The 27917-nt window shown below is 35.8% G+C and overlaps 1 protein-coding gene across 6 annotated transcripts in view; it reads left to right on the forward strand.

Moving 5' to 3' along the window:
• Positions 1-27917, forward strand: part of PDLIM5 (PDZ and LIM domain 5) — a 304885-nt gene that overhangs the window by 200853 nt on the left and 76115 nt on the right. For 3 of the 6 annotated variants that reach the window (XM_006900747.1, XM_006900751.1, XM_006900750.1), the window contains one exon: positions 18858-19030. In XM_006900747.1, the coding sequence (XP_006900809.1) occupies positions 18858-19030 (173 nt within the window). Of the gene's footprint in view, positions 1-2714; positions 2742-4649; positions 4770-6641; positions 6780-7697; positions 7830-18857; positions 19031-27917 lie in introns of all 6 variants that reach the window. The other 3 variants (XM_006900746.1, XM_006900748.1, XM_006900749.1) reach the window with 3 other exon arrangements.

Consider the following 27917-nt stretch of genomic DNA (forward strand, 5'->3'; position numbering starts at 1 on the left):
TCTCACATTCCATGTACCAATCACTAGGGTCTGCTTACAGCTGTTCCTCCTCCCTTGTGTTTCCATACTTGATGATTATACCTAGGTTGCCCTTTTTGTTAATCTGCGTGTGTTCTGTTGTGCATAGGGTTTTCAGAGGCCTGCTATTTCAGAAGTGGGTGGCCAATCCTTCGATGTTCATTTCTCAGATGCAACATATAAATTATTCCTGAGGATTCTTATTAGTATATTAATGCTAAAAAAAAAAACCCTGTGACATTTTTTAGTGATACATATTTTATCTTTCAAGATTGTCTATTTTGTTGTTGTTATGTGCCGTCAAGTTGCTTTTGACCCATAGAAACCCTATGTACAGCAGCTCTGAGGCCTGCCCTATCCTGAGCCAGTCTGACTAATCCAACACACCTATCCCCATTTCCCCAGTCACTTAATCAATCCATTTCATCTAGGGTCTTCCTTTTCTGCGCTGTCCCTCCACCCTTCCATGATGTCCTTTTCCAAGGACTGGTCTTTCCTGGCCACATGCCCAAAGTGTGTGAAATGGAGCTTCAAAATAGTAGCTTTCAAGGACAAACTTAGTTTCACCCTCTCCAAGACATACCTAATTTTTTTCTTGGTGGTCCATGGTATGTTCAAGACTCTTTTTTCAGCACCACAATTCAAAGACATCAATTCTGTATACTTTTTTTATTCTAGAAACTTAGTAAACCATAATAAAAAAAAATGAAAATTATTTTCTAAAAATTTAATGATGTTAGGTCACTTATATCATTGCTTAAAGAATGAGTGGATTTGATGTTTTATTACAGCAAATCAAATTTTAAATAAACATCATGGAATCAGACTTATTCTTGGCTTACAGACATGGAATAAAACAATTCTTGTTAAAAACAACAGATACATGAAGAGAGAGATTGGAATAAGGTCGAGACACAAAAACTGGAGAAGAGCCGTGGTCAATTGAATCAAAAGGTGAAACAGTGAAGAATGCATAGTATCAATTGAATTTAGCACAAGCAGATTATTACGAGCAACACTGATGAAAATATGGCTTATAGAGTGTTGGAGGGCAAGGCCAAGTTGAAGGGATTGAGGATTAAAGGTGAGGAAATGGAGATAGTACATGAGTATAGTAGTAGTTCACAGAACTTGACTGTTGAGAGTAGGAAAATCTAGATAAAGATATTTTTGCTTTGTGTTTGAAGGAAAATTAAGTGACACCTTTTAGTAGGGGTTCAAAGCATCCAATAGAGAGGGACAGATGACAGTTTCTTCTCACTAGTCAAAGTTTGTAAGGATATTAAGTTAATAAGATGGATAACTTTGTACCATACTTGTCTAGCAGACTGTTAACATGAGTCTACACTGGAAAACGTTGTCATTTTTGTTGTTATGTGCCGTCGAGTCACTTGCGACTTGTAGTGGCCCTGTGTACAACAGCCCTAAACCCTGCTCTGTCCTGTGCCAGTGTCACCATCTCCAACACACCTACCCTCACTACCCCTGTCACTGGATCAGTCCATCTCATATAGGGTCTTCTTCTCCTGCACTATCCCTCAAACCTCCCAAGCATGATGTCCCTCTCCAAGGACTGGCTATATAGCATAGTGGGTTCTCTATTGGGCTATTAACCAGAAAGTTGGCAGTTTGAACCTACCAACTGCTCCACTGGAAAAAAAATAAAGCAATCTACTCCCATTGAGACTTAAGTTTTAAAAACCCATGAGTCATACATAAGTCACTTGGCATCAGTAGATTTGTGACTGTGATTTTAATAGCTGTGTCGAGAAAGTATTTTCCAAAAGAGAGGTCAGCAAACTTTTTCTGTAAAGATCTAAATATTTTCGATTGTTTCAACCAAGTATGTGATCCATTACAACTAATAAACCCTGCATTGTAGCACATCAATAATAGCCATCAATAATATGAATACGTCATCGATAACTGAATGAGACGGTGTGCCAATAAAACTTAATTTATGGATCTGAAACGTGAATTCATGCCATCAGAGCTGCGTGGTGGGGCAGATTTGGCCAGCAGTCAATGGTTTACTGTCTCCTGTCCTAGAACTTTCGTTTTCTATTTCTTTAACTTTTACTTATCTACCTCTTAAATGGGATTTAACCTCTACCATGACCTTTTTCTGAAGTTTTCCACCTTGCTTTTCTTTTACTGATACATTCTGATAAAGGTATTACCAATGATGAATAAAACATAGGTAGAAAACACCTGCTGTCTATGTACTTAATTGTATTGTTGTTGTTATATGCCATCTCTTATGACTCATAGCGACCCTATGTACAACAGCCCTAAACCCTACTCTATCCCATGCCAATCGCAGTGCCTCTGACGCACCCATCGCGATTACCCTAGTTACTGAATCAATCCATCTCATAGAGGGTCTTCCCCTCTTGCTCCGTCCCTCCACCCTCCCAAGCATGATGTCCCTCTCCAAGGACCTGTCCCTCCTTACAACATGTCCACAGTAAGTCAGACGAAGCCCCAGAATCTTGCCTCCAAGGAGTAGCCTGTTTTAACCCTCTCTAGGATGAATCTGTTTGTTTTCTTAGCAGTCCATGGTACATTCAGTACTCTTCTCCAGCACTACAGCTCAAAGGCATCAATTCTCCTTCTATCCTCCCTAGTCATTGTCCAACTCTCTGATGCATAACAAGTGATTGCAGAGACCATGGCCTTTATCAGGCAGACCTTAGTCTCCAGAGAGACACCGTTGGTCTTGAGTACTTTAGAGAGGTCCTTAAGTGCAGACTTTCCCATCGTAATACGTTTTTTTTATTTCCTGGATACTGGTGCCCAGAGTGTTGACCGTGGAGCCAAGCTGACTAAAGTTGTTAACAATCTCAATCTTTTTACCATCTATCATGATGCTGCCAATTGGTCCAGTGGTGAGAATCTTTGTCTTCTTGACATTGAGCCTCAATCCATACTGAAGGCTGCTGTCTTTGACCCTCTGCAGCAAGCGTTTCAGGTTTTCCTCAGTTTCAGCAAGCAGGGTTGTGTCATCTGCATAATGCAGAATCCCGATGTCACACTTCTCATAGAGGCCAGCCTCCCAGATAATCTGTTACGCATACAAGTTGAAAAGCTATGGAGATAGGACACATCCCTGGCATACACCTTTCCCAATTTTGAACCATGCAGTGTTTCCCTGCTCTGTTCTGAAGACTGCCTCTTAGTCCAAGTATAGGTTTCTCATTAGAACGATCAAGTGTTCTGGGATTCCCATTCTTCTCAGAGTCAGCCACAGTTTGTTACGATACACTTGAAAAACAGAAAATTTGAAAACCACTGTAAAATTTTTGACTTATTAGGTTGTTTCTTTTTAATCCACAGACTTTTTCCTCTCCATAATGAGTAATTTTCTAATTTAACTGTTTTTAGATCTGTTTGGTGTTTTCTTCTTTTAAACTCCACACTAATTATTTTAAAATAATTTGTTTTCACTTGTGGCATAAACATACCTAGCAAGATACATGCATTTAAACATATATTCAGATCTATCATTCAGTGGCATTAATTCATTCTCCACTATCCATTTCTAGCTGTCACTCCTAACAGAATATTACCACTTCATCCCATCTGCCCTTAGCAATGATTCCTTCCCCCTATCTCTAACCCTACCTATTGAACCTGGTAACCCCTAATAAACTTTGATCTCTAAACATTTGTTCACCTTTCTTTCTAAGCCTAGCAATAATTCTTCTAAAAGCTAATTAGTTGTGTTATTCTAAAGAGGAAAAAAATAGTACAGACATTGAAAAACAAGTTTCTAATACACAAAGCAGCACAGTTGAATGCAAACATCTGTTATGAAACTGGATAAAATATTACTGTTTACATCTAGATAAACAATACCCATATGATTTCAGATGAACTAAACACATCATTCTGACTTGAAAGGAAATTCCTAGCTGCTTTTTTGTAGCACACTATTCAGACAGCTGCCACCGAAGATACTGGAACACTTTATATTGTCAGTGAAGAGGGATTCTTCTTCTGTACTCCTTGAGCGTAATGTTTTATATCATCGTAGTCATGTTAAAGGATGGGGGTGAGGCTTGGCAGGGAATAGCCTGTGTTTTGTTGATAGAACTTGTTGATTTAACCTTTTGTAAATATGAAGTATTAAATAGAAAATAACTTGAAAACAACAGCCCCTTCAAAAAAATACTCCTGACATTGAACCAGTACACTCTTTTGTGCGGGGGAACCTCAACATTTTACTGTATTTGGGGTGAAATTTGTACAGAGCTTATTAGTTTCTCATTCAATAATTTGTACATTTTTTAGTTTGTGGTATTAATTGCAGTCCCCCCAGTGTAACAACTTTTCACACCTGGGCTTCATTTGTCCTTCTTTTCTGCCTCTTCACGTCATATTTTGTCAAACACTGTCCTTCTGGCCTAAAATGGGTAAATTCAGTTCTAAGCTTGAAAGGTGTCTAACTGCTATAGTTTTAGGGGTTTTACAGCATCTGTCAGACAAGCAAGTCTGGTCTTTATTTTAATGATTTTTTAAAATTGTGCTCTGTATTTTTCTTCCGAACCTGTGTACATTTAAAAGTAATAAATGTCTGTATCTTCAATAATGTTTCCTTCACCTTGTTTATTTTACTTCTGGAAACTTAGGTTTGACAGTTCTCTGGAAGGCATACCTAACAGTGGACCTCACCTACCTGCTACTCCTCAGGTTCTTAATACTGGTAGACAAGTAGCTACACATTTAAAAATAGCCACTACATCTTATAGGTAGGGTTTTTCCTTCTTGGTTTATCTAAGTTTTAATGCAAGCATGAACTGACGTACTAAACAAAATGATCGTAGATACAGGACTGACATTATTAACATATAGAAAAGAAAGCTTAACATAGTTCAGAAACACTACTTAACTTTGGTATTTAATGATTTTATTTGTTTAGTTTCTGGTGCAGAATCCGAAAGATTGTGTCTTCTATTTACTGACTTGGAAAGTCACCATTCCAAGTTTTCCTGATTCAAAGCATTAACCTTGAAAATAAAGATTGAGCTTATAATATGTTACCACATAACATAGTCTAAGATTATCTAGCTAAGAAATTTTAACATTTGCTTAACTTGTCGATACTATGGTAGAAAACTTTATTATTGTTCTTTTTTAACCCCATACAGAGAGGGGATAATTTAGCTGAATTTTCACTGATTTTTAAATAAACAACATTTCTAGTTGTTTTTATTAGCCTTTACTTCCCCCAAATAGTAATCATTGTAAGAAGATGTAGAGAAGCCAAAAGTTGAATCAGTTCATATCAGCCTTTCACTTTACAGCAGCACATTCATTAGCCTGTTTGGCCCTTGCTAGCAGTTTTCTTTTCTCTTCCCATTCTTTCTTTTCTAACTGCTCATGCAATTGTTTAAATATGCAGTTCCATATCATGGAGAATGTTGCAGAAGTTATTCTTTTTTTTTCTATAATTATATTTTATTAATTTTCATAAACATTTACAGAGATTTTGGGTTTCCATTCATTCATTGTTGCACTAGAAGTTATTCTTAAAATTGAATGGTTCTGTGTCCTTTTTTAACTGGCTTCCCACTATTTAATGTATCTTTCACTGGACAGTAAAGTCATATCTTATGAACTTAAGAGGATGACCTTGTCAAATTTTTCTGAGATGGAAAAGAGGCTCAGAACAACCTTCACTTTTGACATCTGAGTTCCAATTCCCTAGTCATTTGACACAAAATTAATTTATGTTAAAAGTGGTCACAGTCAGGGTTTTACCCCGTGCATTTGAGACCTTTTATTTTACATAATAAGAAAGAAATCCTTAATTCCAATTTAATAATCATTACTGAGAGTCGTCCAGTTTATTTTACTTAAATGCTTATAAAAGACCAAAGGGAAAGAATTGTTATTGAAGTAATAAGGATGTTGAACATAGATTTTTACCCTTACATTTTTTAATCAGTCACAGAGCTATCTGAAAATAAAAATACGAAACATCAGCAAGGAAGAGGATATATTTTACTCTTCTATAACTACTGTTTAGTTTTACAAAGATGCTTGCCCTCTTTAAGAGTATTACTCTCAGTATTTTAAACAGTTACATTTTTGTTCATGTGGATATATTTCTGAATAGGGCTGTTGAACCTGTTTATTCTGAAAATACAAATCTCATTTAAATGTGAGGCTATTGGGGTATGTCATCTTTAAGGTAAAACTCTCCATATGAAGACTATTTGGAAAAATTGACCTAATTTTCTTTCTTTTTCTGCTTATAGAAATTCAAACTTTCATGTTTAGAAATACTTTCTACTTAGTCATTGACAAAGCAATCTCTTAATGTTGATAGTTATGGTGATTTAATTTTAAACAAAATTAGAGACAGTGGTTTTAAATACATTAAGAAATGTTTGTATCCTAAAATAGGTTTTCTGGAAAATTAGACATAAAATTTTAATTTCTGTAAAAGATCAGAACCAAGTAAATAATGACCTGAACTCTTGTTACACTTCTTTTTCTACCTTCCTGATGTTTAAGTATGTATTTAGGATGGTTGCTATCTTTATCCTGATGTACTTCTCACTTCCCTTTTTTGTTCCTCTTCTCTATTTTCTTTCCCTGTATATTAATTGAAACAGCTTCACAGGAAATGTGGTGAGAAGTTCTTTGGAAGGTCTTCAAAGCTTTTCTACCTTCTCTTCTCCTGCTAGATATAGTGCTGCAGATCTGAGCAGTGCAGCTGCTACTGTGTCTGCTGTTCTTGCTACAAAAACCAGGTAGAACTACATGTGTACTGTCTGTCTGAATATGATTCCAACACTTTACTGTTTTACAAGTTACCTCAAAGAAATTTGAAAAGGTTTGCAGCTGTATTAATAAGCATCTTTATTATAAGTACTTCCTGTTGATGATGGTTGCCATTGAGGTCATTCTGACACATGTTGACCCAAGGAGTGCAGTATAGAGCTGTTCCCTAGTATTTGCCAGGCTATGCAGATTTCCAGGCATTTCTTCTGAGGCACTCCTGGGTATATACAAACTACCAGCCTTTTACCTAACAGATGATCACTTAACCATTTGCACCAATCTAGGAACTCTTCTTTATTATAGAATCTCAAGATTGTGGCTAAACCAAATTAATTTCTATTTTTTACTGATTTACCTTTAAATCATTCTTTGATTTGTTTTCTTAATTGCCATTTATCTTTGATATTCCTCAATTGTGTCTATCGCATGTTGTGTACTTACTGACTTCTTACTTGTCACTATCTATACGTGGGCTAGGGTCAACTCTTAATTAATAGGTATTTCAAGTTTACATTGGATTTGTTTTCTTTCACCACCTGCCTTTATCTGAAGGTGATCAAAATCATTGCTATTCTCCTTTCAAGAAAATGCATGGATTTTGGGGAGTGTTGTGGGATTGTTTGTTTATTTTATATTATTTTCTGGTTGCCTTTTCAGCTCTGTTTTCTAATAATTATCTTAGTCAATCTTGTCAGAATTGAATCCATTTTACATTAATTAGTGTAAGAATAGACTCTTAGCCCTTCTTTTTGTTATCTCTCTACTGCTTTCTTTTCTCTGTCTCATTCACTCAGAAAAATATACTTCAAGCCATAGACCATAAAGACTACCTTTTGTTATTAGTAATATGATTTTTCTACTTAAAACTCTTTGTAAATGCTTACCAGGCTCTACAGTCCTGAAAAGTATCATTCTCTCCTGGATGCACTCTGCATCAGCCCTGTTTCCAAGCCTCTAGCTTTTTCGAATCTCCAATCCTGGAGGAAATCAACCAGCTCTATCCATGTTGCACAAACAAGGTATTATGGGAGAGGATATGTCAAGTGGTGACAATGTTAAACACACTGCTTTCTCTAACACTTAACTACCATGTTAACAGGCCGGCTTAAAAAAATAAATAACTCTTAGAGCTTATTTCTACCCAATTTTTAATTAATTATAGTTCATTCATGCAGTGCTGAACACAAGCACATTACTTTGTATTACTATTAGTTCATCTTTTAACTCTGTGATAGTCTTCATTAACACACTTAACTGTTTTGTATACAATTAATTGTACTGATATATAAAGTTCAGTAGAGCCCATTCTTTAATTGCATGAATGAAACAGTGCTAGAATAATGAAATGTTTAGTTAGATCAAGTGAAAAAGTACAAGAATAAGAAGATATAGGTAATCTCTGCCTTATCTTGTATTCAAGTTACAACAAACTATACTTAAAACAGATCTGTTTTTTGGTAGTATCTTATCAGTGTTTATTTTATGCTGTATTGCAGTGAGTGATTAGTAGATATTGGCAATCTCGTGCTAACCTCTGAAGACAAATACTCATCAGATCAATAAAGTCACTGATAAATAGATGGCAATAACAATGAAACCTTTTTATTTAAAAAACCTTTTTTTAAAGTAAGGTAGTTAACTAACTTTAGCACTGACTTATTATGTAGTTGAAGATTTCTGTAGTTGAGGATTCTCATCATAAGTTGAGAGTACCTTTAGTTGATTATGATTGAATACTGTCATAGAGCTCTTACATATGAGGTTTCACTTGGACATACAGTTTAATATTCACCATATCTAGAAAATGTTGAAACAGAAAAGGGAATTTTTCTCCTAAACTTAACAGTTATGCCAAAATAAGTAGACAAAATATAAAAATCTGTGCCTACTGAAAATTGTTGTTGTTCATCAAGTTAGAGCTATTTTATAGTTGGCCCACAACAGGCTTTCAGAGGCGTTATATCACATGGGAGGAGATGGCCTATTCATGTGCCTCTGGATTTGCAGTGCAACTCCTTACCTCTAAGCCACCAAAGCTACACTGAAAAGTATAATTGTAATGCAGTAACATGGAAAATAGTTTTGGGGGTTTGGGTTTTATTCTTTTATTGAAAGTTTACAGAGACTTAGGGTTTCCAGTCATTCATTGTTGTACTTTTCTCCCTGCCCACCCCCTTCACCACCAAATCACTCCTCTCCTTGAAAAGAAAAACTATTTCATAGTTATGCAACCCCTCCCCCCAAGTTCACTCCACTGATGCAGCCATCACTCTGGACTTCTGTAATGACAAGAATACCCATTCTGGGGAGCTCTGGTGGCCTAGTGGCAAGGAGCTGCAACTACAATCCCAGAAGCGAACGTTTCGAATCCACCAGATGCTCTGCCGGGGAAGGAGGGACAATCTCCTTCTGTACCAGTCAGATCTGATTTGATGGTACACGCACACAAAAATAATGAAATAAAAATTAAAAAAAAAAAAAGAATACCCATTCATGCATCTCTTTTAAACAGATCTCTCCTTCATCTGTTTCAATGCAATATACATCATCCTCCCCTCCTTTCCTGTCTTCCCTCAACCCTGTTGTAAAACGGGGCTGATGTCAGGGTTGAGAAAATAGTTTTTAGGGAATTTAAAATTAAGGACAGAGCATTATTTTAATGCCCATTTAGGACTTTGTTATTTGAGTCAAGTTTTTTATTCCAGAATTTTTCTAGCATAATGCCACACCAGGAACATTATTGTGAACCATTATTGTGACCTTTTTTACTTACTGTGGCAATAATGTGAATCAAATAATATCCTAAACTGTTTGGCAGAACGTAGACAGTTTTTATTAATTCCGTGTTTGTATCCTACCCATTGTCACATACACTGAATCCATTGACATCAGTTTGGGGAGATTCTCTCAAATTTTTCTTTCTTCATCTGTGTAGAAATATTTTCATATTTAATAGTCAGGTTATTTAGAATATAAAATCTTTAAAGTAAGGAGTTAGGATTTATAGGTAAAACAAAACAAAAAAATGAAGAAAATACACTATGGAATTCAGAAAGGAAAGATAAGGTACCTGAGATCCCTCATTAGAGATCATTAATAATATTTAATGCCAAATAGAGATGATAAAATTTGTCATTAGCATGTAGAAAATTCCTACTGTGAAATCACAAACATTAAAAAATTTAGTAATTTAATAAAGCTCATATGATTTCTAGCTGGATCTTTTTCCTTGTATTTTATGTAAAGAGCAAAACCTCTTAAAATGACATGATTTATAAATTAGTATTAGATTTTAGGTCTCTTAAATTTTTTTTTCCCTTTTTTAATTTTATTATTTTTGTGTGCGTGTACCGTCAAATCAGATCTGACTGGTACAGGAGGAGATTGCCCCTCCTTCCCCGGCAGAGCATCTGGTGGATTCGAACCGTGCACCTCTGGGACTGTAGTTGCAGCTTCTTGCCACTAGGCCACCTGAGCTCCCCCAAATTTTTGAGGTTATAAATCTTTAGAAGTGGAAAGTGCCCTTTCTCACACAGTGGCTGGTGGACTTGAACTGCTAACCAACAAATGTAATATACAACAATGGCTCCTTCACTGTCATATAGGTTTCCAAAGCTATGGTGACCTAGCACTGCCATCCCAAAAGTCCATGGTTTGAATCAACCAGCAGCTCTGTGGAAGAAAGATGGGCAGTCTCTTTCCATGAAATGTACAGCTTCTTAAAACCAAACGGAGGGTCAGCTGTGGGTTCATTCTCACTTGACAGTATGCAACAACAACAATATGGGAGCTCTTATGGCCTCGTGGTTAGGAGTTGTGCTGCCAGCCCGAAGGAAGGTGGTTCAAATTTAACAGCTGTTCAGTGGGGAAAAGATAAATAGTTTCCTATGCGATTTACAGCCTCTGAAACAAATGGATGAACTTTGAGTAATTTATGACTCTACACATGCCAACAACAATATGCTTAAGTAAGTTTTGTATCATTTTTAAGTAAAGCATTTAAATAAAAGGAGGAGAATCACACGAGTGTACAATTTACTTTGAGGAAAAAAATACCACAAATAATTTTTTATTTGCAAATTTAAGAGTGTTAGATGAACAGAAATCTTTTCTTGTCAGGATCTTTACGGAGACATTACTGACCACAGTTGATCCTTTTGATGACCTTCACCAAAATGACTATACAGATTATGATGTGTAATTGGAAAGGTCAAACAAAGTACCTATATGTATATATACACAGAATTGTACATGCAGTTATAGATTGACTTGAAGCTATCTAAGGACTCACTGCTAGCATGGGTGTTGGTCATTACTACCGCTGTTATTTATTAACAGATAAATAGATTTGATAGCTGAAAAGGGGGGAAATGATGCTTGGAGTGATGAACTAGTTGGTACCTGGGAAGTAGAAACAAAGGATTTCTTAAGGGCACCCTAACACACACATACAGAGATATTCTAAGGCAGATAGGATGGTGTCAGAGATATTTTGTCTTTTATTTTTATTATTGCCTGACATAGATCTTTAAAATAATTATGAAGTATTTTTAAAATTGTAATAAAATAGTATACAATTCTAAACTTACTTGTTTCCAGTTAGCATCTTTGAATTTTGATGGAAAGATTCCTGCATTAGAGAGTTATGTAAGAAAATGCATAATATTGTTTATAAATAATGGAATTTCAGGGAAGACACTGATGATTTCTCTATATGCCCAGGTCCTTTAGAAGTTCAGGCAGAAAAGTCCTCTTAAAATAACAAGTCACTCAAAATTATGACCATTCCGGATATTTCCTTTCCCTGTTTCAGTGTCTGTTTTAGGGTATCCAATTTTTTTTAGGAATGAAGCTAAAATCAGATTGCCTTAATAATGATAATAAAAACTCTTATTTACAATTAGATTTGCCTCCAGACATTTTAATTTGAATAATTATTAGTTTCAAGAGGATTATCTGAGCTGTTTTCTTTGAAATATACTTAAAATTTACAAATGGTTTCAATAAGCTAGACTTTATTTATTGTGTCAGTTAAATAAATATGGGAAGGGAATGTAAACTCAAGATAAATCAGGTTGTTGACACTGAAAGCTTACTTTTCTTTTTTTCCTCTTCAGCTCAGTTTTGAAAATACATCTTTGTTCTATTAAGTTTATTTGTCTCTTTTTAATTTTTAAAACATAAAATAATCTTTGATGTTCATGAGATGGAAATCTTGTTAATTTCACATTTTATTGTAGTGCAGGGTGGGTTTTGTTTTGATTTTTTTTGTAGACAAGTCAGAATGAACATATTTGCTTGTCATTATCTAGGATGTTGCCCAGGATGTATATGGATTTACTAATCTCCTCATTAGAATCTTTTAGAAAGCAGTTGAGTCTTGATTTGGATGTTGGCATATCTGATCCTCTTTTAACTCAGCAAAAATATATTATGAAATAAGCTTTCATAAATATGATACCAATTTAATTCAAGGACCTACGTAATACTATATAGTAAGTGAATAACCATTTAAAAAATATTTACTGGTGATTGTTGGTACTATTCGGTTCCCAAATATTAAATAATATAGCTGGAAAAAAAAACAAACAAACAAAAAATAATATAGCTGGGTTTTGTTTATCATTCCTTTACTCTTTACTGTACAGTTTCTAATATTCATGTGTTTTCTTTAAATGTACATAATAGATAAAAGTTAACGGACATGTTAAAATTTTAGACACTTGAACACTGTTTATTCAGATATAGTTATTTGTATAAAATGTAATAGTCTCCCATCACTACATATTTTAAATAAATCTGTTTCCCTGGAAGAAATTGAACTGATGATCAATCTTAATGAGTTAATCTAAATTCTTTACATCTAAAGAATATTGTTAATATTTAAACATCTTAGACTCTGAGAAGGTGTCATGGTGGCATCATAGATTTAAGTATTATGTTGCTTACCCAGAACGTTCGTCATATGAAGCGATCAGCTGTTTTAAGGATAAAAAATAGTGGTAGTCTATTTCCATGAAGATTTATGGCTTAGGAAAACTTATGGAGGGTTGCTTGAAGACAGAATCAACTTGACTACAGTGAGTTTTCACTAGACCTTGTAAGAAAGAGCCTATAAACAAAGGTTATAGTAAGAAATACTTTTGTGATACTAATTTCATCCACAATTTAAGAAATTAGGTCTTTTAAATTTGAATGGTAGAACTAAGATTGTTTTATCTTAAAATTCTGCACACTGGACTATCCACAAGCTATCTTTAGAAGCACAGTTACTCATTTTGATGAGAAGTGTTTATTTAGTAAATATATTATCATTAAGTTTACTGTCTTTAACCTAGATACTGTAGGATGGAAATAATCTATACCATTTCTTGAGCACATACTCTGTGTACTTAACACACTTAAAATCCTTTATTACAGATGAGGAAAATTATTGTTTTTAAGTAATTACACAAGGTCATAGTTAAAGACCTCAGCTTCAGGTGGTTCTAATGTAGTGAAAGGGAGAAGACATGTAAAAGTGTTATTGCTAATAGAATTCTACCTATTATTAAACACCCATGCATTAATTATATACCATGCAGTTAAGATGTACCATGAATTCAGTGTTTTCAGCTAGAGTAAGTAATTAAATACTATAATATCTCTTAATTGTTTGGCATAGTTCATGATGGATGCCATTGTTACTTGTAGTTCTGGTGGCCCAGTGGTAGGAATCTATGCTGTAATCCCAAAGGCACACAGTTCAAATCTGCTAGCTGCTCAGTATAAGAACGATGAGTGATCTCCTCCCCCGCAATTTACTGCCTCTGAAAACCTGCTAGAGGGTCAGCAGTGGGTTGGTTCTGACTCGATGGTACACAACAACAACAACAATTACTCATAGACTGGATTTGAATTGAAACAGTAAAGATGTAGAGAGGTAACTTTTTCTGTATAGTCTTGAATGCATATAGCATGTGGACGGAGAATACTAGTGGCCTTGAATACATTTGGTATTGTAATCGTAATCTGCACTGTTAGGAGCTGTGATTGAACAAGCAGATTGGAGCCGTGCCCTAATAAAATTAGAATATAGAGATATAGCTAGTTTAGCCCTCCACCCTCTGATGGTTAACTTCTCTCTAATGGTATTTCTGTCCTGTGTTTTAATACCTTCTGGTGATAGAACTTTCACATAGGAAGTAGTTAGAAAACAGATTTATTTTTCCTTTGAACAATTCTTGAGTGAGATCTTTCTCACTATGATTTTGACTCAGTGACTTAAGGCAAACAGAACTTAGTCTTATGGAATAAACCTCCATTATTTTTTTTTAATGGTTCTATTCCTCTTCTTGAGTAGTTTTCATCAGTGAGGCCATTATTACTATTCCCTCAATGGAGCTTCATTAGTCTTGGCACTGAATCTCTCATGATCTTAATAATTTTCTTCTAAATTGGCAACTACTGTGGAATCAAATTTTAATTCTTTCTGGTTAATAGGTACTAAATATCATTTGGACTTGACTATAATTCCCACATTATATTTTTATTTCTGCTATAACAACTAGTATTTCTTGCTCATAAATTTTCTTCAGAGAACTGTGACTGTGTAGATTATTATTTTCTCAAATTCATGAATAATTTAATCTTACAATTAAAATAACTTGTATTTAACTATTAACTTAAAAATAATTACTAGGTAATAAATAAAAAATATTGAAAATAGGGAGTTTTATATGATACTCTCTGCTTTCAGCTAAGATCCAGCTTTTTTTTTTATGATTCACATACCAGGCATTTTTTTGAGTGAAAGTTTACAAATCATATTAATGTTCTTGTAATTACATGAGTAATTAATCATGTACATTTTGTTTAATAACATTGATTATTGTAATTGATTCATTACATTATATAATCATCCTTAAAAGAAGCTCTGGCGGTGTAGTGCATGGGATGGTGTAGTGCATGGGACGTTGCGCCACAAACCAAGAGTGTCACTTCTCTGGTGTTCACATCCAGCAACAGCTCTGTGGGAGAAGGTGCACAGTCTCTTCCCATGCAGTCTACAGCTTCTGAGAACCTCCTGGAGATTGATTTTATATTGCTTTCCCCTTCATTCAACTTATTTATTAATGTTTACTCCTCTCTTCCTCCCTTCTCATCCTTTTGTTAACAATACAAGAAAGATTCTGTGTGTAAACTTTCCCTTAATTTTTTTTTTGTATTAGTGGTCTTATACCATATTTATTCTTTTGTGACTGACTTAAGGATTCGGAGGTGTGGTGGTGTAGGCCAGAGGGATTTTGCTGCTAACCTAACGGTCTCACATCACTGGTTCAGAGCTACCAGCAGCTCCACAGGAGAAAGATGAGCATTGTCCTCTGTACTGTTTACAGTCTTAGACAACTAACCAGGGTCAGTTGTGAGTCTGTTTTGAGTTGACAGCAATGATTTGTTTTAGATTTCTCTATGTTGTGCAATATTTTGCTAATTCTTAATCATTTTTTTAGTGTTGCATACTAAATAATAGCTATTTTTGTATAGGTGGACACTTGCATTATTTTCAACTCTTTGTTGTTGTAAATGCTAAATACTACTGCAGGAAATGAGTTATGTCAGTTTGTGTAGAAATTTTTTTCTTTAGGGTATGTTTACCTTGTAGTAAGATTGCTATGTCAAATAGTATTTCTTTTCTTAACTTTATAATGAAATGCCAAGGTCTTGAAAATGTGTTTCATTATTTGAACACACAATTTTGCTTTCCATGTGTTAAATTGATATCTATACTTAAAGTTTGCTGATCACTTTATATATAGCTACATTTTTGTTGTGATGAAATAATATATAGCATAACATTTTCCAGTTCAGTAATTTTTACATGTATAATTCAGTGACATAAATTATATTATGTACCTTGTGCCACCATTCTAAGTTCCTTTTCAAAATTATTTCACTGCTGAAAAGAATTTCCCCTTTCATTATCTCTCCAGCTCTTTGTAACCAATAAAAGCTTTAGTTTCTATTTATATGCTTATTTTATGTATGTGAAAGCAAACAGTATTTATCCTGTTGTGACTGACAGCATAATGTTCTTATGGTTCATCTACATTTTGACATGCATACGTTATTTCGTGTGTGTTAGGACTTTGTTTCTCTTTATAGCTGAGTAACTTATCATTGTTTGTATATACTGTAGTTTGTTTGCCATTCATTGTTGATGGATATTTAGATTATTTCCACCTATTGGCTATTTTTTATCCTGCTGAAATGAACATTGATGTACAAGTTTTGTTTCCATTTCTGTTTTTGATCTTTTTAGTATAAACCTAGGATCAGAATTGTTAACTTTTTTGAGAACATTCAAGCTGTTTTCTTTAAAGGCTGAAACATTTTGCATTCTGATCAGCAGTAGGTGATGGTTCTAATTTCTCCACATCTTTACCAGCACTTGTCATTTTGATCATGTCCATTTTAGTAGGGGTGATATTGTATCTCACTTTGATTTTGATTTAAGAACTGTAGACTTAGTCTTGCGGAGTTGCACTGCTAACTCAAAGGCCAACTCTGTGAAGGTTGAAATGCACCAGCAGTTATGAGAGAGTTATGATGGGTAATATCTACCCACAATCTACAATTCACCCTCTGTCTATCTGTGTCTCTCTCTCTCTCTCTCTCTCTCTGTGTGTGTATGTATTGCTCAATTATCCTCCTATTTTCACATTCGTGAAGTGTTTGTCTTTATGTGACTGAGATAGTTCACTCAGCATAATGATCTGTAGTGTCTCCTGTTTTATATAGTATTTTATGAGATCATTGTTCCTTAGTGCTGCATAGTATTCCATTGTGTGAATGTGTCATAGTTTCTCAAACCATTCATTTGTTGAATGGACATTTGGGCTGTTTCCATTTTCTTGCTATTGTGAATAATGCTGGTATGAACATAAGTGTACATATCTCCAGTTATGTCCCAGTTCTGGTTTCCTTTGGATATATTCCTTACAGTGGAATAGCTGAGTTATGTGGATTTCTTTTTGAGGAAATGGCAAACTGCCTTCCATAGTGGTTGTAACATTTTACAGTCCCACCAACAGTGCATGAGAGAAAGTTCCAATCTCACTGCATCTTTTCCAACATTTATTGTTTACTTGGCTGTTAAACTTTGCAGCTGTTCCTGGAGTGAGATGGCATCTTGTTGTTTGATTGCTAGTGATTTAGAACATTTCTTCATTGGAAATCCTTGGCCTCCAAATGCCTTTCTTTGTGAAGAATCTTTTCATTTCTTGCATCCATTTTGTGATTAGGTTATCAGTCTTTTTCTTTTAGAGACCCTGTAGTATTCTGTAAAGATTCATTATGAGACCTTTGTCTGACATGTTATTGCCAAATGTTTTTCCCAAGTTTGTAGTCTTTATTTACAACCTATTGGAGGAAGTTTTTGATGCACACAAAGTTGTTTTTTTTTTAAGAAGATCTCATTCTTGAGTTTTCTACATACAGATAGTTTTCCAGTTTTGCCAACACCATTTGTTAAAAAGGCTGTCATTCCCTACTTAACTTATTTCATCTCCTTGTCAAAAATCAGTTGTCCATAGGTAGATGGGCTGGGTTCTCAATTCTTTTCCATTGATCTATTTGTCTATCATTGTACCAGTACCATGCTGTCATGACCACAAAAACCAACTCAAGGTGGATCAAGGGCCTAGGACTAAAATCAAGGACTATAAATTTCATTAAAGAAAACCTTGGAAGAACTCTAGAAGCCCTAATCCACAACATAAATAGTCTTCCAAGCATCCTTAAAAACCTACAACCAGGAGAGGATAAAATAGATGAATGAGACCTTCTAAGAATCAAACCCCTATGCACTTCTAAAAACTTCTCCAACAGGGTAAAAAAGGGAAGTTGCAGACTGGGAAAAATATTTGGTAGTGGCATTTCTGATAGGGACTTATATGTAGAATTTATAAAATACTTGAGCACCACAAGATAAAGATAAACGTCTCAATTGCAAAATGGGCACAGGCTATGAGCAGACACTTCACCAAAGAAGACATTCAGATGGCGAAGAAACACATGAATAAGTACTCAAAATCCCTAGCTCAAAGAGAGATGCAAATCAAAATAATTATGAAATATCATCTCACCCCAGTAAAAATAGCAAAATTCAACAGAGCAGCAAACAACAAATGCTGGTGAGGTTGTGGAGAAACTGGAACCCTTCATCACTGTTGGTGGGAGTGTACAATGGTTAAACCATTTTGGAAGGCAGTATGGCATTTTCTCAAAAAGTTGCAAATAGAAATACCATTTGACCCAGCTACTATGTGGGAGAAGGATAAACAGTCTCCTCCCATGCGATTAACTGCCTCTGAAAACCCACCCAAGGGGCAGCTATGGGTCGGTTCCTACAACAACAGTGGTGTAGTGCATAGTGTATTGTGTTGCTCATGAGAAGTTTGGCTGTTCAATATCACCATTTTATGAGGGGGGAAATGGACAGTTTCTTCTTGTTAAAGATTTATAGTCCTGGAGACTCAATGGAGGGTCTATATGGATTGGTTAGGATCAACTGGACAGCTGTGGCTTTGTGAACAGTGCATAGCAGAGTGTCTGGTGTAGAGTAGGTTCTTAAATGTTTATATAATGATTGTGTGAGTGAGAAAGTGATTGATGAGATGTCTATTCATAAAATACTAGAAGAACATGGAAATGGGAAGCTTCTGTGCTGTTTCACAGATATTGTCAGGATTCTCTAATGACTATTTTAGCTAGGTGATTCTTCTGACAGTTGAGGTAGTTATCAGGGAGAAAATTAGTTTGTATGAAAGGACAGACTATTCATGTGACACTGGTTAAGCTTAGCAAGAACCTAATTTCTCATGGTAGGCCTTTTAAAGATCATTTACAAAGTGTATAAGGAATGCAACCTCACACTTAAAAAACAAATGGCAAATTAACTAACTTTTTGTTTTGCTTGAGGATTTGATGGATTGAGAAGGGAAGGGGATCACTGACAATTTAGACTGCTTCCACATCACCAAATTGTTTACTAATGTCCTTTACAGCAACACCCAGGAGCCTTCTCAGCACCAGGCTCCACGGAGCACACCTGAGAGCCTGGAAAGTTCAGCCTCCTCCAGACCAGGGTCGGCCAGCCTCACAACTGCAGCCGCCTTCAAGCCTGTGACTTCCACCAGTGTTATCAAGTCACCAAGTTGGCAACAACAAAATCAAGCAGGTATTCCAAAGAAACATCATTTGTTTTTTGGTTTTCAGTTTGTTTGGATTTTGATTTTGTTTACTCTCCTAATTGTAGTGATAGGGAATTAATTACAAGACTCATTGGTGAAATAATTCTCAATGGCAGTGAGGAGGTTTTGGTATGAACAGCTGATAAATCTGTTTCACCTCAGGGTAAGGAGTTGAGTTGATTTATAATTCTAAAACAAGGCATTTCCTTGTTTCCTGGGCAATTCAGAATGTATGTATGAAGGATAAATTTGGACTTTCTTTCTTATATAACTATATTGTTGGCAAGTCGGCATCCTTGTAAATATATTATTGTTGTTTGGATGGTGTGTACAAAATAGCAACCAAAAAAGGACCTGTTGCCCTTAAACAATTATAAGAAAGAACTGTGTCCTTCTTACTCTGAAGATTTGTCACACAGTGGATGGACAAAGAAGCGTGGATTCATGGTGACCCCAGGTATTACAGAGCAGAATTATCTCGTAATGTTTCTTGGCTATAAACATTATGTAATCAGCTCACCAGGGCTTTTATTTTACATAATTTTTGCTTTAGCAAGCTTATTTTCGGCTGCTCCCCAATTTATAATCTTTTTTTATGACATGGTAAGCCATCTACAATTGCTGAGGCGTGCAAATGAAAGTTATTTTCCCTTTTTGTAGAATATATTTCTACACCTAATTTAAGTTGTTGCTAGTCTTTATTCATCAGTTGTGAACTGAATATTAATACACAAGAGGGCCCATCAAAATGTGGTATGTTTAAAAATTTGTCACTATTCTTCTTGAAGAATGTTTGACATTTGTAGAGTATATCCCCCTACTGAGTTTAGATCATTTAATTAGAAACCATTTTTGGTTTTGTGTATTTTTAAATTTTCAAAAGGCTTATATAGATACCAAATAAATTCATATATTTTGACTAAATTATCTATAATAAGAAGAGTAATATTTCTGAGGTCATTTTAGTTAGTTTTGAGTTTATGTATTGCAGGAGGGGAAGACCCTCTATGAGGTGGATTGATTCAGTGACTGGGGTAATCGGGATGAGAGTGTCAGAGACAGTGTGATTTGCACAGGACAGAGCAGAGTTTAGGACTATTGTACATAGGGTCGCTATGAGTCGCAAGCGACTCGACGGCACATAACAACAACAATTGCTGATTTTGTGATAAAAATGAAAGATTTGTGTTGTGAGGCAAAGAGGACAGATCACTATGTGTGAGTTAGAGTAGCTTTATTTATTTTATTTTTCTACAACCTAACCAGATCACTAAAGCAAGAACTTTAAAGGAAAGACTATTCTATTGCTTTTGAAAACTGTTTTTGCAAATATCATTGTTGTTATATCATAGAGGCAGAGCCAACTCATATCTAACTCTCCAGTGGTTTACAGAGGCAGTAAATTAATTGAGAGGTGATTGCCCATATTTCTCCCTTGGAGCAGCTAGTAGATTCAAACAGGGTTGGCAACACAACTCCCACAACCACTAAACCTCCAGGCCTCCCTACTGAGCTCCATCAGAAGGTACTGTAATTTCTAGACTTTCTGGTAAAGTCTAGATTTCTAAATTGAAATAACTTTACAAAACCTGTTCACCTTCTAGGGGGAAAAGCTGAAAAAGTTCAGCCTCATCAAACCTGAATTACTTCTATCTACTTAAAGACTGTACTTGACAATGGACATTTACTGTACTTACTTTGTATGTGCATAAGAATAAAGAAGGTAAATTTCTGAAGAAGTCCTTAATTTGAAGGGGACAGGAGACTGCTTTTTTAAATGGTTCTTCAAGGAAAAGGCTACATTTACTGGCTAGCATAAAATATATACTAATTATGGAAGTCCCAAAATCTATGGTCAAAATGCCACTATGCTTTTTAAAATTAGAAAGTCCAGGTAGAACTTCTGGAAAGTACAATACAGTACAGCAAAATTACCTCAAGAGGGCGATGGAATCCTTCCTATACTAAGTCTAATTTGTTGAAATAATCAAAACAAGCAAATAACTATGATCAAGGTGCAGATGGGTAGTGTTTAAATACTAAATTTTTCTTCCACAAAATATCAGTGATTTTAAATGAACAGTGCTATAGTAGTATAAAACATTAGCACTATAAAACGAAAACTTTCCCAATGTGAACTCATAATTGAATTACAGCATGATACTTAAATCAGAAAATATTTGCTCAGTCTCCTGCCATTTTTCCTTGCTATAAAACGGACATTGCACTATTGTGTCATGTAAAAGTTACTTATTTACACTATTTTGAAAAAAGTCCTTTGTGTGAATTCCAAATGACAAGCCATTCAAATTCTTTTATTCCATACCCCACATGATGTAATATCTAAAAAGAAGGCAGTGAAAAACACTCAGAATCTAGTGGTTTCAAACTCCGATCATTGCATTGAGTTAGAACCAACTCTTTTTGACCCTGCAGTGGGTTTTTAGAATCAGTAAATCAAAGGAGACAATTGCTCATTTTCCTGTCCACAGAGCTCTGGTGGGTTCAGACTGCCTAACAGGAGCTCAGCTTCCTGTGGACTGCACCGTCAGGGCAAGTTCCTTTGAAGTAGAAGAGAAAGATGTTGTTGTTGTGTGCCAGTGAGTCAGAACTGACTCATAGTTGGCCCTCCACGGGGTCAGTAAAGGGCACAGGAGATTGACCATTCTTCTTCCACAGAGCAGCTGGTGAGTTTGAACTGAATGCCTTTGGGATTGACAAAAAGACAGCTCTGTCATTATGGGCTCCTCACGATTTACCAGTAATAACTGCAGTGCCAACAGGACTGCCGAAAGGGAGGGCAAAAGCTAAGAAGGTGAGTTGAGGAGCTGGTGGATATTCAGATAATACATAAATAATGCAGCTAGCTTTGTATCTCACACAATGAGAACTTCAGACTTTGCTCTTTTGAGAATGTATAACTGTAATCTTGAATCAGCAAATAAAGGGAGAAGATACCTTTTTGCTCTGTCTCAATCACTACATATTGACTAATACCAATAACATAATTTTTAATCAGTAGAGTTGGGGTATGGGAAGCAATTATATTTACTAAAGTTTAGTTGGTGATCTACTAGGTTGCTTCTGAAAACACTTTAATGGATTGTAGCCCACTTAAAAAAAAGATTAAATAGAATATAATAGAAAATTACAGAAATTGTTATACATTACACAGTTCTAATCTGATGTAGGGTCACTGTGTGGCAGAACTGACTCGATGATAGTGTGTGGATATAGTAAGTAAATATGTGTACACACACACACACACTGAAATTCTGACTTTGAGTAAGATGGTTAAATATATTTTTACTATATATTAGAACTTTTAAAAATTATGAACAAAAAATTTAAACAGCTACATTGAAAGGACTGCTTGAAATTTTAATCTTATCAGTGTGTTCTCAACCTGTTATGGGTTTCTGTCAGCTCTGTTCAGACTTTAAATCTTTAGATCATTTTGCATGTGGTATTATATAACATGTATTGTCCAAAAGTCTTCCAAGAGCAGTAATTCAATATCATTTGATAAATATGAGCTGGATGTGTGCACTAGTAGCATTACACTTTATATTGGTTCATCATCTTTTGCTCAGGCAAATAACCTAAGGTACGCCATTAACACACACAGTAGCTTGCCAATGACTGACAATGGTCTAAATATTCAGAAATTCAGCATGTGGATGAGAATATTAAAATACAAAATACTTTCAAACCCAAGCTTCAATTTATGTAAGCAAGCAATACTACTTCCTACTTGCCCTGTGTCTTGACTAACATTTTATTGATCAAAACTAAATAATCTCTTTAGGAACATGAAGCTAGAATGTACATAAATCTAAAAAGATATTTTAAAAGTTATTGTGGAGGTCTTATTTTTAAACCATCAGACTATCAGGATCTTTTTGCTGAAAGCCTTCGAACTTTGTATAATTATATTTTCAAACCTTTTGATTAGTTACTGGTAAAATTTTGTATCTAATTTCCTATGTTCTAACATTGCCCTTTATGTAAGTGGTTTTATTAACTATATAATAGTTTTATTAAATTTTTTAGGTACCAGATAGATAACAGATTAGGTAAATTTAGTTTATTATGTGCAAATATATATGAAACTTTAGAAATAAAACAACACTTCAAACTCATTGCTGTCGAGTTGGAACCAATTCATTGGTGACCTACAAAGAAGATTTTCAGATGCAGTAAATTGCACTGGGGAAGATTGCTCACCTTTCTGCCACATAGCAGCTTCTAGGTTTGAAATGCCTACCTTTGGGTTAGCAGTGTGACTTCTTATCCATTAGATCACCAGACCTCCCAAAACTAATAGTCAAATGCTTTTCGTATATCCAGTCTTAAACTCGTGAAGGGCCATTATATATTGATGCCATGTCAGTTTTCTAATGTTAGTTTATATCAAAATGTGAATAATGAATTCATTAGACTATAAGGAGTACCTCTGTAGATCAGCCCCATTGTTCTTTTAATCTAGTTTTCTGCTTTTGTGGCATTAAGCAGTAAGAATAGCTTCTTTATGTGGAATAGTTCCCAAGATTAAAGATGTTTTCAAGTGGAATATATTTGGTTCTCCAGTTTTCTTCATCAATTAAAATAAGAATCTAAATAAGATCTTTCAGCATTATTATAAATTATATATATTAAAATGGCTTTTAAATAGAGGATATTCGAGAAAGGCCTGATTTCTGTATTTTTCTTCTTTCTAGTGATAGCATTAAGAACTGAAACTGTTACCATACAGTAAATCAGTTTCTCCTAATATAATTTGAAATGTTGTGTGCTACCTGTTGCCCACAGGCACAGTGGCTGACTTTAAATCCTTGTGCCAACCATCTTCTCTAGTCTCACTTTGTAATATTTTCCCCTGCGTTCCTTATGCTACAGTCACATTAAAGTTCATGAGTTCATATCATCCCTTGAGGACATTCCTCTGTTATTTTGTACAAGCGCTACCTTTATGAAAAATGCTTTTCCATCCCTTCTAACCTTGACAACCTTCTGTTCACCCTTGAGGATCAGATGTAACCTTCTTCTTTGTGACTTTCTGGAGCCCTCTAAATAATTACCTATTCCTTACTTGTGAGCCAACAGTATTTTGATGATAGTTTTGTTTTGTTTTAAATTTATTTTTATTTTATTATTTTTGTGTGTACCATCAAATCAGATCTGACTGATACAGGAGGATATTGCCCCTCCTTCTCCAGCAGAGCATCAGTGGATTCGAACTGCCTTCCTCAGGGATTGCAGTGCAGCTTCTTGCCACTAGGCCACCTGAGCTCCCAGATGATATTTTTAATATAACATTCCTTAGATTAATTTCTCTTGTTCATATGTATATCTTTTACTGCCATTTTTAGATATCTTTACAGTCAAAGACCAATGCTTGATCTTTGTTTAACAACACCTGAAAGTAGTAGTCCTTGACCTTCTTTCTGCAGCAAGCATTTCATATTCTCCTCACTTTCTGCAAGCAAAGTTGTGTCATCTGCATGATGCAGGTTGTTGATAAGTCCAGTCATGATGCCAGATTCTTCTTCAAAGAGTCTGGCTTCATGAATTATTTGCTCAGCATATAGATTGAATAGGTATGCCGAAAGATAGAACTATAATGCACACTCTTCCTGATTTTAAACCATATGGTAAAACTATGTTCTTTAGTAATATTTAAATTTAATAACAAATCTAAAGGCTTTTGCTAAGATTTTTTTTTTTTTTACAGTTTGAGAATTTTTTTTATCTATAAGGAACAAAGCAATGACATGCAGAGGGAATATTAGGAATATGAGAAAACCCTTTTATTTTACTCCTTTCAACAAATCAACTTGGATAGAAAGTACCAATGAACAGTATAGCAATAAGCAAAGATGATGCAAATATTCCTACTCTATATGTTTTTGTCACAAATGAGTCCATTTATTTTATTAAATAAGTAATTCCTAAGCCTTGACTATATTTTTATAGTCACAAAACATAAGATTAGTGAAGTTGAACACTGTCATCATAACATTTGTTAACCTTGGATGAAGCACTTGTACTACAAGTTGTCATGATGAGGTGGACAAGTCAGAAATTCAATTATGTTACTAAGAAGATTTGAGGTTGGGCTCTATGAGGAGCAATGTGACATCAGGTTTGGAGGAAGACTCATCAACAATCTGTGTTAGGCAATTGGCACAATCCTGCTTGCTGAAACTGAGGACCTGAAGCACTTGCTGCAGAAGTTAAAGGACTGTAGCCTTCAATATGGATTGAAGGTCCACAGCAAAACACCAAAGAAGCAAAATTCTCATCACTGGGCCATTTGGTAGTATCATGATAGATGGTGAAGAGTTTGAAATTAACAGCTTTAGTCTGCTTGGATCCACAATTAACACTCTAAGGCCCAACAGCCAAGAAATCAAAAGATGAACTGCATTAGGAAATTCTGCTATCAGGGACATCTCCAGAGTGCTGAAAAACAAGGATGTCAGTCTGGAGTCTAAAATGCGCCTGATTCAGACCATGGTCTTCGCAGTTACATGCTATGCATCAGAAATCTGGACAATGACTAGGGATGATAGAAACAATAGTGATGTTTTGAGCTGTGGCGTTGGAGAAAAGTAATGAATATTCCATGGACTGCTAAGAGAACAAACAGGTTCTTCCTAGAGAGGGTGAAACCAGGCTGCTCCTTTTAAACTAGGATTCTGAAGCTCCATCCAGTATATTTTGAGCATGTTGCAAGGAGGGACCAGTCCTTGGAGAGGGGCATTATGGTTGGGAAGGTGGAGGGACAGCGCTGCAGTTCGAAGCCCACCAGCTGCTCTGCAAAAAAAAACAGGCATTTTCCTCCTGTGAGATTAACTGCCTCTGAAAATCCAGTTTCGACTTGATGGTACAGAACAAGAACTGTACTAGTCACCATTTTCCATGATAAAAATTTTGGGGTATTTTTTTCTTTCCCAGAGCTCTAAAAATTAAAACATTTGTGTTACATTTTATTTCACGGTAGATAGTGGTGTCACCTGTTCTAAAAATTATTATTTTCATTAGTAATTCTTGAAACAGGTTAGAATAATGTCACCTTCATACTTAAATTGTACATACCTGCAACTTTTGCTTAATCCTTGCTTTTATGTTCCGTTGTTATGATGAAAATGTTTTTGAAGTTGTTTTGATGGATTTTGTTTTTTACTTTGTTGTTAAATGTGCCATATTGGTAGGAATTCTACTAAGGAAATTAAAAACTAATTAGTTTAATTATAGGAATGTGCCTCGTACATTATTAGTTTGTTGTTTTATACCATCAAGTCAGAACCGACCCCAGCTGACCCTCCGGCGGGTTTTCAGAGACAGTCTATCATTTAATATTGGGTCATTTTTAATCTCTAACATTCCACACTGAACAAATACCAGCTTCCTTATGTTCATTTTAAGGCAGCATTCCCTTTACATGAACAGATTGATATGCATATATAAGCTATAATACTAAATTTCTTATTAAAGAAATAATTTTCACATGGGGAAGGACTCTTGACAATAAGGTTAATAAAAATTGCTGAAATTTTTAGAATTTTTTTCGAATTTTTAGAATGTAAATTTTATGTTTTTAATAAACATTACTTACTGAATCAAACTCACTACCCTTAATTCTATACTGATCCATGGTGACACTCCATCATGTTTCAGAAGCTATAAATCTTAATGACAGGGAACTGCCTTTCTTTCTTCCAGTCTATCTTCTGGATTTGAACCACTGGTGTGTTTTTTTTTCTTTTATTGGGAAAAACATATTTGGGGTACAAGGATGTGAGGGTTGGGGGCAGAAGGGTTGAGGATGGGCCAGGATGCAGTTGCAGAGCTGCACAGTTTGGTCGGTGGGGGGAGCAGGTGAAGGAAATAATGAGGGTCCAGAGGGGACCAGATACTACAGAGGAATGACAAGCATTTTCCAATAGTAATTAAACCAACTGTCTTAGTGATTTGGGAATTGGATGCTGACTCTCTGGCTTCTTCATGCTGAACAGGGGCGTAGATGTAAAGGGGGGAGGGGAGGATGCTTTATCACCTTACTGGTGGTCTTAGGTTAAAGCTGCTTGCCTTCTTGCTCTGTTAGAAGATATTTTCCTGTCATTTGCTCCCCTCTGGACTGCAAAGTGTTTTCCCAGGTAGGTCCAGTGGGGATGGCTGGTTGAATCCAGAGGCTCCATTCTCCTTTGCTTCCTTAGCTGTCAGTTGTATTTCCTTTTTGTCTCTATCACTGAGTTCAGGGTCAATTCTGGAGTAAAACTCAGAGTTAAGGTTACCTATAGGAAAGGGAGCAAACCTAGAGAGAACAAACTTGTGAGTTACAAATAGAAGGGCTTTGAGGGTGTTGCTTTCAGGTTTACTGGGGGGGGGGGGAGGGTGGCAGAAGGTGGCCTATGTAACATTCTTTGGATACCCTAGGCATTCTTTTTTTTCCCCCCTTCCCCACCCAGGGGTCAGATGGCACAATCTGGGGACTGAGGAGCTCACCCTGAGGGCCATGACGACTCGCCCCGAGCTGGGGGCCGAGGGCAGCTCGCCCCGGGCAGAGGGCCGCGACAGCTCGCCCCGAGCTGGGGGCCGAGGGCAGCCCATCCCGAGCAGGGCAACACCCCCCAGGAGCTGGCTGGTATACTCTCCCTCCAGTTGCCCCTACCCCAGACTGGTCCCCTCGCCTGACTGAGGACTCTATGGTCAGGGATAGTGTCTCCCATTCCAGCACTGCCACTTTTACGCCCCCATAAGTAGTCATACTATATTTTGAAGTAGGTGTCACTGCCTTCCCCCTTTATATATGATAAAGGGAACCTGAGAATTGTGAACAGACTCCCCCCAGGTCTAACCATCTTTTGG

Source organism: Elephantulus edwardii, unplaced genomic scaffold (genome assembly GCF_000299155.1).
Source record: "Elephantulus edwardii isolate Elephantulus edwardi_28Jun2011 unplaced genomic scaffold, EleEdw1.0 scaffold00294, whole genome shotgun sequence".
NCBI lineage: Eukaryota > Metazoa > Chordata > Mammalia > Macroscelidea > Macroscelididae > Elephantulus > Elephantulus edwardii.